The sequence below is a fragment of the Pelecanus crispus genome, chromosome 6 (assembly GCF_030463565.1).
Source record: "Pelecanus crispus isolate bPelCri1 chromosome 6, bPelCri1.pri, whole genome shotgun sequence".
Taxonomy (NCBI): Eukaryota; Metazoa; Chordata; class Aves; order Pelecaniformes; family Pelecanidae; genus Pelecanus; species Pelecanus crispus.
This window is the reverse complement of record NC_134648.1, coordinates 437,176-447,757: the sequence shown is the minus strand read 5'-3', so window position 1 is coordinate 447,757 and position 10,582 is coordinate 437,176. Positions and strand designations below refer to the sequence as shown.

The following is a 10,582-nucleotide window of genomic DNA, read 5'->3' as shown; positions in this document are numbered from 1 at the left end:
GCTTTCTTTTTTCCATTGCTAGTATTAAACCCTCAGAGTCACGACAGCAAACTAGGAAAAGCATGCAAAGTATAAAAATTCCAGTAGTACAGTTCGTTAGAGTGACACCAGAGAATCAAACCGGTAACTAGAGATCCTGAATCGCAGTAGTAATCAGACTGGCGCTGCAAAGCGAGAACTGACCACAGATACATCGGCAGCAGCATTTAAAAATCCACTTACATCCCGAGGATTTTAGCCAGGTATGCGAATATGACTCCGTTCGATTTAAAGTTAGTTAGAAACCTTAGCATAGGTCACTCCTACTGCCTTACAATTAGGAGTATTATGCATTCAAACAGGCACTTGGAGGTAGCCTCCAGTTCAGATCAGCATTTGTTTCAAATTCTCAATATGCACGATTATCTTCCATCCCTACAAAGACATCGCAGCAGCAGGGCAAAACAATTACATTACAGAAAGCTTTTAAAGTAGCAGTTGTTAAGAGGCAAAAGCAGAACAAAACCTGGTTGTCTCAGGCCTTATTTAGGCCTTTTCAGTCAGTACTGCCTACTCAACTGGAGAAGAGGCATCAGGACTGCAGCTTCCCACAAAAGAAAGGATCTTGAGAAAGTACATACCAAGGTACTAGACGGTAAGTAAATTACATACCAATCTCGCCGGTGATTAACAGACTGTTTAAATCTGTATTGTTCTCGGACAGAGGGCTGTTGTAACATTAGCCTTAAAAGTATGTTTGAACAGGTCAGAAGCTCAACTGCCAGTTACTAAGGCAACAAACCCAGAACTACAGAAAAGGGAAGGCAGACAAGTTTATTCCAGCAATACTGCTGCACCTCACTTCAGCACAAAGTGTTCGTAAAAGACAACCACCCCCAAAAGTATATAAAAACACATCCACTAAACGGTAATCCTGGAAAAAACCCTTTGATGGAGTAAACGCTTCCTCTACTGCAGATGAGGAGGGGTTGTGGAGAAAGAGGGCAAAAGGAGAAAGATGATTTCAGTAATGCTGCCTTTGGGCTGCTGCAGAGGCAGGGGGAGAGAGGTTGCCAGGGAAGGCCATGCCCTCCTAAGGCCAATACCGCTAGGTAATACCACATATTGGTCAGGCACCTCTCTAGCGTGTTTTCGTAAGGGAGCTTCTGCTACCCCCTCTACCCGGCAAACAGCCTCCGCTCCTGTAACATGCAACCAGCAGCACATCCTCCCACAACAGTTTGGTAACAAGACTGAGAAATCAACCACAGCGGAGCCCGTGTCCTCCTTTTACGAGAGCAGGACGGGAGCTCTCGTGGTCAGTGCCACTAATGTTAGCGCATAGGGAAATCTTGACTCCAAGCACCAAAGGGTTACACAGCAAAAGGCCACTTACTCCTCTGAACAAGCCTCAAAAAGCCGCTCTCCCCTCTGCCCACCCACCCCCCTTCAATATAATTCAGTACAGAGTCAGTGGTCTGAGTGCTGCTAGCATCAGTAGCAGTAGACATTACTCTCCCGGGGCAGTGCAAGGTCCTCTATGTTAGGATGTCATGAGCTTGGTGCTCCACCAACATCTCCATGCTCCTCACATCTGTGCACCAGAACTCCAGGCGGTCTTTCATTCCTTTGATCTGCAAGGCAAGCCCACAATAACGTCAATGCCTCAACTACTGGACATACCGATATTTGCCTTTAAGGGCAAACACCCCAGACCCCAAACAACTTCTCAAAACCCCATACATCTAGAAAAGATGCTACTTAACATCTTTTACCATCAAAACGACAATGTTGAAACTTAAATTGAAAGGCACAAAAGGAGTTGTTTGCAGCTAGTGTTCCATGTACTGATTTTTTTTTTTCCCCAAGGTAAAAGCACCCCATACAGTCTCCTAAAACCTTACGAGGACGAACTTGAGAAGCTCAGCACCTTTATCACCCTGAACTTCTCTATTCCTAAGAGAAGTGTGCCACTACAACCCAGAAACTCCACTATTTGTGTTTCATGCATTTAGGCTTGAAGCAGCCACAGAGATGTCTGCAACCTTCTGGAAAACACAGTCATAGCATTTGTGTTTTATGGTGGTTTGTGTGGCTTTCAGAAAAGAAGCGTCGCTAACATTCTATTCTACCTACTTCCTGCAAAACACCGATACAAAACGCACCATATACCCAAGGTAAAAGCTAAAGGTGGCAATGTAGAAAGGAATGAGGAAAAGCTGATAGACTTCCTCGTTCCCTGAGCATCTTCAAGAACACTAAGGAGACTAATTCTCAGACAGTGACCCTTCACAGTTCTCATTTTACTTTCCAGGTCACCTCACACAACAAAGCAAGTTAGTACTGCCTTAATATTCAAGCTGGTCATTACCTGTTGTAAATCCAACACACGTGGTTGTACCCACGTCATGTGCACCCTCTTATCCACTTCATCAATACTGCCCTTTACCAAGCCTACTGAGAGAGCCTTCATCACCAGCAGTTCCACCTAAAAAAAAAAAATTCAAGAAAACAATTGAGAACCACCCAGTTTCCCCTGAGATGAGTAAGACCTTTAAATGGCACTAGCTTTTGGAAGACTGTTGACTACACACAACAAAGTCAAAAGCAGCTGCAGCCTCTCTCACACCCATCCTCTTTTAGGTTATAATACTGCCTTGAGACTTGACATCTAAATATACAGGAGAGATTCCTCTTCCCAAGAGCAGATTTCTCTTCTTTTCTCTGAAACCCCAGGGAGAACAAGGTAATTGGAAAACGTCAACATGGATTTACCACGGGTAAGATGTGCTTTACCAATATGATTGCCTTTTTAAATTAAATAACTTGCTCAGCAGTCAAAGAGAGTGCTGTAGGTGCCCTGTACCTTTCTTTTAGCAAAGTTCTCAGCAAGACCTTCAACCACATCCTTGTTGAGAAGCTGGTAAGCTACAGGACAGACAAACACCACAGGATGAGTGGAAGATCTGACGAGCTACCGAGCTCAGACGGTCGTGGTTAGAGGCTTGAAGTTGAACAGGCAGCTGGTCACGAAGAGCGGTCCTTAGGTGTTGATACTGAGTCTTATACTATTCAATTATTTTTAATTATCTTTAAACTAGCTGGATGACAATTTCACAGATGACACCAAACTGGTAGGGAGAGGTAGATGTGCTGGAAATAAGAGCTACCATGAAGAGAGACCTCAACAGATGGGGCTAGCGTGGATTACATGAAGTACAGTGAGGTAAGCATGGAGTCCTGCACCTGAGCCCGAACAAGCCCAAGCAACAGCACAGACAAGGTCCGAGTGGCCGCGGAATATGCTGAATGTACTCAGCGGAGCATATTCTGATGGACAGCAAACTGTGCAAGAGCCAGGGGCGAGCCCCTGTAGCACCAGAGGGGAACCATGTCCTGGTCTGCATCAGCAAGAACGCAGCCAGCAGGTTAAAGCACGCGATTATTCCACTCAGCCCTTGTTGGAGCATACCTGCAACTCCGTGCCCAGTTTTGCATCATCCCCTTTCAGCTTAAGGGGAGCATGGCAAAACTGGAGAGAGTCTAGCAATGGGCCACCCAGATTAGGAGGCTGAGAACTTCACATTATGAAGAAATTGTATTTGTTCAGCCTAGGTAAGAGGCAGCTTGGGTATACCTCATCACAGTCTTCCTGCACCTAAAAGGCAGTGACGCGGAAGGTAAGAGGTACTATTTTCACAGGGGTGCATGGTGAAAAAACAAGAGACCACAGGCAGGATTTGCTTCAGCAGGGATTCCATCTGGATAACAGAAGAAAATTCTTCACCGTAAGAAAAATTAGACACCAGTGATGTTTCCCCTCGCTGGAAGTACCCAAGACAGCGTGGCAGGGCCCTGCATAACCTAATCCAAAGGCCTGCTTTCAAGAGCACATGGGAACAGATCACCTACAGACTCTCTTCCAACTTACAACATGACTAAGAATCTTCAAAAAATTATTTACCAAGAAACAGGAGCACCAAGCAGTTAATTCCTTCTGAACAAAGAAAAAAGTTCTCCAAAGGCACAAGAACAGGGGAGAACATTTCTACTTAGAGTTCACCTATGGGAGTAGGTCTATCCAGACACTTTTAGATCTTCAGAACTTAAGAAATTAATAAGTTTGTCTAAACCTGAACTCACCTCATTCACAGTGACTTTGGCACTCTTAGCAATCTCTTCAAAAGTGAGCTGTCTGTGATTGGCCGGTCGGGTGAAAGTCATCTGAATTCAAGTGAACAAAACAAAAAATAAATCCCACGCAGTTTTAGTTTTTTTCCAACAGTGCGCACAGCTTCCCTTGTACTGCCCTGCTGAGCTCTCAACCTGCAGTAGCAACTGCATTTCTCATATTTAATCAAAATGCTTCAAAGAAAAATGCATTTCCATCAGCAGAAAGTAGTACTGCTCCCTCTTCCACACAAACCTTGCTGCTCCAAACAGCAGCTTTCCCAGGCAACAACGTAATCTCCAAATAAAACAGATCAATCTGTGTTGAAACATCTCAGTGCATATCAAATCCCTGAGATAACACAGTACCTATAGGTGGTAAAACTCATTCACAGTGAAAATACTAGAAGTGGAATATATATATACACCCATTAACATAGACACATATTGGTATGTGGGTGTGTATAAACATACGTTATGCTCCAGATAACTCAATATTTAAGTTTTTGAAAAAGACCCGGGGCCACAGAGGTTTATACACCAGTATTATTTGGTAACAACAGAGCGACAGCCTTCAAGTGACAGGAAAGAAACTGTTTAAATGTTTAGGGTTACCTATCAGGGAAAGGATTTTCAGTCCTTAGGAAACTAAGATTTTAACTGTGTTTAGAAATCTTTGTTACACTAGAACATATGTTAACAGTTATCATTTCGGATACCATCCTCAAAATACAAAGCTTGCTCTTTTCTTCCCCACCTCCACATCCTGCCTGAAAGAGCACACCCCTGAAATTGCAAATAGGTAGTACACCACTAGGCTTTTTTTCCTGGCAGTATTTGCCTTTTGGCACCACCTAGAGGCAAAGTTTTCAGTCAACGATTCATACCCACGCGTTTCCGTAAGACAAGTGAATGAACAGCGGAGAACAGCATATTTAACAGTGCTACCCCCCACCAGAAGGTGGTTGGAGCAGTCCCTTTCCATCTCCCACATTGCACACATCACAGTTCTCAGCTCACCTCCATAAGACATAACAGTTGAATCTTTTGCAGCAGGAGTGCTTCATTTGCAGCCAGATCTGGCTGTAAGAGGATAAAACGGAACAAACAAGCTCATTATTACTTACCCCCTGCCCTGGGGGAAAACAGCACGCTACACACAGGGAGTAAGCCACATGGGGCCCCACTACAAGCAGGCCATTACAACCCACCCACTACCTGGCAATGGTGCCATAAAACAAATCACAAGAACTGCACAATTAAACGCAGCGCTTCGCAAGGCAGGCAACCTTTTATCGAAGGCCACAGCCTTGGACAAGCGGACATACAATTCGACCTGTACATTACTGCTATGTCAGTAATTTCTGGTATAGCCAGTGTAGTCAATATCCAACAACACTGTTTTCCTCACACTTCCTAGGACAAGGGAAAACCACTATTTTACACTGGAAGCAGTTTAATACTGGGAGTGAATGGCATTATGGAAATTAAATCAGAGATTATCTTCCTGTGCAGGACCGCGTGACGTTTTTGTTTGCTTTCCCCTTGGATCACAAGAGATTTCTCTTTACTTCTTTCAGTCAACCAGACACAGAGGGAAACCAAAGGAAAAGCAATGATACGTATCAGGATGAGAAGCATTGCTACTTCTGTGATTAAAATTACACCAATGCACCAGAGTCAGGAATTCTTAAGGTAAAGGTCCACAGAAACTAAGTGTAAATATTGAGCCTAGGCCTTAAGCAATATAGCAACTCATACCCACCTGCTGACCCCACGCTGACTTCAAAGCCTGAAATGTCTCTACATTACCACTGTTGAAGGCATAAAGCGTGTCAATCAGCCACTGCCGATCCGTGTTTCTCAGGGACTCCAGAACAGGGTGCATGAGCTGCAGAAAACAGGCAGGACAGCGTTAATAGGGCAAAATCAATTCCTGATGCTCAACGAGTGAAGCAATGCAGCATCAACTTACCAGCTCCCCAAAGTTATAAACGCCTTCTCCCAAGAGCCCTGCCAGTCCCAGGGTAAAGGCTCTCTCCTGCTGCTCTGATACTGCAAAGAGAGAGGGAGGGGAAAAAAAAAACCCACCAAACCCCACACACAAACAAACAAAAAAAACAAAACAAGAAAAATAGTTTGGATGAAGCAGCAGTCTAAGCCCCATCAAGCCCTCCCTCACCCTCCTCTCTGTGCCTGTATTAAATCATTCTCAGCTCTCCTTCTCATCCTCTCCCAAGCCTGAAATTCAGAAGCCTGCAGTAATCACAGCAGTAGCACAAACGGGCCATTTTTTGATTCTATATTGAAGATTTTGGGGAACTAGAACAAACTATCCCTTCTGGTGGGGGCACTTCCCCCCTCCCATCACCTCAACACAGCTTAGGAGCAGAATCCTATTCAGCCATTCATTCTTCTTGTGCGTCCTTCCTCTCTCTAGCTAGATCCTGGCCCAACCACGGCAGATTCAAAATAAAGCTGAGAAAACCTGCTCTCTGCCAGCGCATCTATTTAGATTGGAGCGATGAAAGAGAGAATGAAAACCAGGACTTTCTATGCTCGGCAAAGGAGGAGTTACCCGGCAGATCTTTAACATCAATGCATCCCAGAAACCGCAGAGCGTCCTTATAGTAAGAGGCATGGTTCCCAATCGTCTGGTAGTACTTGCTGGAGAGATCATAGAAGCGGCTGTGAACTGAAGTCACCCCAGGGAGATTGTTCAGCATCTCCTCAACCTCCTCAATGGTCTCCTAGAGGAGGGTGAAAACCTGTTTGTTACAGGTGAAGGTACACCGCATACGCACCCGTGCTCCCAGCCTTCTAGTCCCCCACTGTAAGGGTTACAGCATTCCTCTGCGATCCAGAGGTAACATCCACTCAGCGGTAAAGCAGACGAGACCACAGTCAAAGCCACTACCGCAGTATTAAAAGTAAAGCAATGGCGTTCTTCCTTTACATAGTAGTTAGGTAAAAAACAACCCACCCAAACCCCTAAAAAACAACCCTGCAGCTATACTTATATACACATATATACACACACACTTTATATATACTTATACCCACCCACCAAACCCATCAAACTTTGTACTTGCTCTAACAGACATAAAACTGCACTACGTGGAAAAAAAACCTCAGCTTTAAGAGATGGTTCTAAAAAAAACCAAGAGATGAAATAAACAACATGCTTTGCACATGAAATGATACACTGATTCAATCATCGTTAGCAGCTCGCCAACAAGGGCATACATACTGTTGAAGGCATTAGACCCTCTAAGCTGCGAACCAGAATATATCAAGATATTTTTTCCCTCTCTTCTGAGCTGTGCACACCAACAGTTGCGGTGATCAGCTGCAGGTGATCAGCTGCAGGCCACCAATAAGCAACAGCACCTCAAAGGCTACGTGCATCAGAATCTTACTCAAACTTCAGAGATTTGGCTGTAAGTACTACACACGCATTTTTATGGCCTATAATATGTAAAGCAGAACCACAGGTCTTCCTGGAACTCCCAGGAGCTATAAATTTATCACTTTCTCATTCAGAACCGAAGCACAGACACAGGCGTGTCCATGCTGTAGGAACTGCTGAAGTGTGTCACAGTGCTCCAAAATATCCGAACACTTGAACTACTCAAGTCATCACCTCACCTTGGTGACCTGCAGGTCTCCGATGTTCAGCTTGAGCGCCCCAATGGCTGTTTTACACAAAATGACAGCTTCATCGCTGCTTTTTACCTGCAGTTACACAAAGATACATCTTTAGAGAGTGTCACCCTGGCAGCCAGGTAGGCTCTTGAAACCTGGACTGTGCTGGTTGCATTTCAGTTGTTAACATGTTCCTGCATTAAAATAGAGTTGTTCGCTGAGAAAAGGAGCAGGTATTCTCCAGCACAGGTTTCAACATACACGTATCTGCTTCTTCAGCTATACCATACATGCTCATATGCAAAACAATTCCTGTAGATAGACCACCAGAAAAAGCAATTTCAAAAATACCTTTTCTCGAGTCTTTTCCAGAAAAGTAAGGGCCACATTGGGATCTGAAGTAGAGGGGGAAAAAAGAAAAGCAGCAATATCAGGAATTCCCATGGAACTAAATCTCAACCTAGAAATAAATCCTTTTACTGGATTCATGAAGATTAGAATACATTTTTTCTATAGCGTACCGCTCAACCTTCAAAAGGTGCTAGTATCGCAGGCCAGGCTTTCTGCTCACCAGCCATTTCTCTAGCAAAGCAGTAGACTTGCTGTGCTCTGTAGCAGTAATTACTTAAGGTCTTTGAGTGAGTGCTTTCCCCTTTCGATACGCCAGAAAGACAATAGCTTATTAACATTGCAGATTTAGCTGCTACTATTAACTAGTCAAATTTCATAGGCATCAATTGCTAAAAATCCTCTAAGTAACAGGTAAGGACACTTACCTGTCATCTGTCTGACTACATGAAGAATGATCTCTACCAGGGACAAGGGGTTCACCCTAGGACAAAAAAACTCATTGTCAGAACAGCCCTAGTCAACAGCAGGTCACCTAAAAACTTCAAGGCAAACAAACTCACCTGTGTTCAAACTCACTGATGAAGTTCTCGTACAGCTGTAGGCACAAAGATATCGACAGTCAGGGCAAAAGGATATTTCGTTTCAGCTACAACACTCGCTCTTCACTGTATGCCAATTCATTTTTCCAACAAAGTAGTGGGCATCCAACTACACCATACAGAATCCAGGAGCCATAAATTGCTCATTTTATATAATTCTATCTCTGCAGTCTCCTTCCAGCTGCAAGGAGTGATTCAAGAAACTCACAAGCCAGTAGGTACTGCAACACAATGCCTCCCTGCTACGGGCCGGCCTGGTGCATGTCTTCAGTTATCACTGAAGCACAGGCCTAAAGCTTTCAAATTTCTTTTTGCACACATTCAGAAAAGAGACTGTCTCTAGAAACCCATGGCTCTCTATCAGGGAAATAATTACCTCATGGGAGACTGAAATTTAACCTAAAAACACAACGCAGAGCAAAAATACATGATTACTTGTGGCATACAGAGAATATGCAGCTCTGGACTGCGTATGCTGTTATCTGCATAAATGGAAGAAGTGCCCAGGCAGTAAGTGATATAACCTACTGAATACGTGGCAGCATTTGCGAACACATGACAATCCATCCCGCACTTGCAGCTGTAAACCCCTTGTGACAAAAGGGAAACAAAAAGGCTCCCTGCACCCCACAAAGAAAAAAAAAATTAAATGATGAAATTGAAGAATCATTTTGAAGCTTCTAAAATTGACACATTTAATTTTAGCAGAATTCATACACCAACCAAATCCTGCACAGTCACATCTAGCGCATAAACCCCAGACAAATTCACCTAGCTCTCCACAGACGAGTCACAGGCTGCTTATTTTCCACTCGTACAAAAACACCATCACTCGTCTTTGCTACAGAAAGAGAAAATGCTTGGAAACCATCAAGCACTTCACCTTGATGAGTCCATCTCCTTGGGCAAAGCAAGGGTCCTGAACAAAGTCCAAAACTTGCAGAGTCAGCTGGTGCCAGAGTCTTAAGAAACAAGAAGGTCACTCAGTGAGTTCACGCTTTATACCAGCTCCCCAACTTGTGCCACAGCCTACATTTCACACTCAAAAGTCTGCTGAACCCGCCTGTCCCTGCACCTGCGGTGACTAGTGACAGAGACAAATCAGAAACAAAACCCGCTGGGCATAGACCCCCCTCACAGCACTAACATAAAGGAACCCCGAGAAAAACACCACGGAAAGCAGCTCCCCGATTTTCCACAGCTGCGTAGGCGCTGGTTCAACAACCCCTGCCACGACAAGGACTCGGGGAGCCGCCCGCTCCCACCCCGGCAGGGCCCTGAGCCCGGCGCTGCGCAGGGCCAGCCGGCGGCCCGGGGAGGGGGCCGCGGAGCCCGGCTCTGCGTGGGACAGGCCGGCACAGCACACGGCCGGCCGCGCCGTGTGCGCGGAGGGCACGGCCCCACAGCAGCTCCCCAGGACACCCGGGCAGAGGCGGCCGGCAGCCGGGCCGGCCCCGCGGCGGGCAGCGGCCCCCTCCCCGGGACAGGCGGTACCGGGACAGCGGCCCCCCCCCAACTCACTTCTTGTTGTAGAGCTCTTCCAGGCGGTGCCACACGGCGGCCTGCCCCGGGCCCGAGCTCTGGCTCTGCTGCAGGAAGCCCGGCACGTCCTTCATGGCGGCGGCCGGGGGAAGGAGGGAGGAAGGAGGCCGCGACGCCAGCAGCCGGCCGCCGGAAATGCACACTCACTTCCGGCGCCGCGCGGGGCACGCTGGGTACCGTAAGGCCCCGCGGCCATCGCCCCCCCCCACACCCCGCGGTAGCCATGGCAACGCCGTGCCCCCGGCCTTCCCCCTCCCTCCGCAAACACCCCCGCCAAAAATCCCCGAAACGACCCA

At 46.1% G+C, this 10,582-nt stretch overlaps 1 protein-coding gene across 3 annotated transcripts; it reads right to left on the bottom strand.

Annotated features, from left to right (window-relative positions):
- Window positions 1–788: 788 nt before the first annotated feature.
- PSMD13 (proteasome 26S subunit, non-ATPase 13) lies at window positions 789–10,370 on the bottom strand. 3 transcript variants are annotated; one of them, XM_075712486.1, is made up of 13 exons: window positions 10,266–10,370; window positions 9,628–9,706; window positions 8,706–8,740; window positions 8,571–8,626; window positions 8,146–8,189; window positions 7,798–7,884; window positions 6,728–6,899; window positions 6,125–6,204; window positions 5,915–6,040; window positions 5,170–5,232; window positions 4,123–4,203; window positions 2,351–2,467; window positions 789–1,613 (listed from the first exon to the last, which is right to left on the bottom strand). In XM_075712486.1, exons 1-13 carry the CDS (start codon window positions 10,358–10,360, stop codon window positions 1,518–1,520), a joined length of 1,131 nt encoding a protein of 376 aa, XP_075568601.1. In that variant the 5' UTR covers window positions 10,361–10,370; the 3' UTR covers window positions 789–1,517. The 3 variants fall into 3 exon arrangements, with proteins under 3 accessions (XP_075568601.1, XP_075568602.1, XP_075568603.1); XM_075712487.1 differs by lacking the exon at window positions 789–1,613 and adding an exon at window positions 3,617–3,740 and having other exon boundaries at window positions 2,439–2,467; XM_075712488.1 differs by lacking the exons at window positions 789–1,613; window positions 2,351–2,467 and adding an exon at window positions 2,476–2,907.
- Window positions 10,371–10,582: the final 212 nt, after the last annotated feature.

What these genes read in the sequence shown, in the direction of transcription:
- PSMD13 (XM_075712486.1), bottom strand. Translation starts at nt 10,360, where the DNA reads ATGAAGGACGTGCCGGGCTTCCTGCAGCAGAGCCAGAGCTCGGGCCCG. An exon ending in ATCAGTGAGTTTGAACACAG is followed by an intron (nt 8,627 to 8,705) that starts GTGAGTTTGTTT and finishes TTTTTGTCCTAG; the next exon opens with GGTGAACCCCTTGTCCCTGG. An exon ending in TTTATAACTTTGGGGAGCTG is followed by an intron (nt 6,041 to 6,124) that starts GTAAGTTGATGC and finishes TGTTTTCTGCAG; the next exon opens with CTCATGCACCCTGTTCTGGA.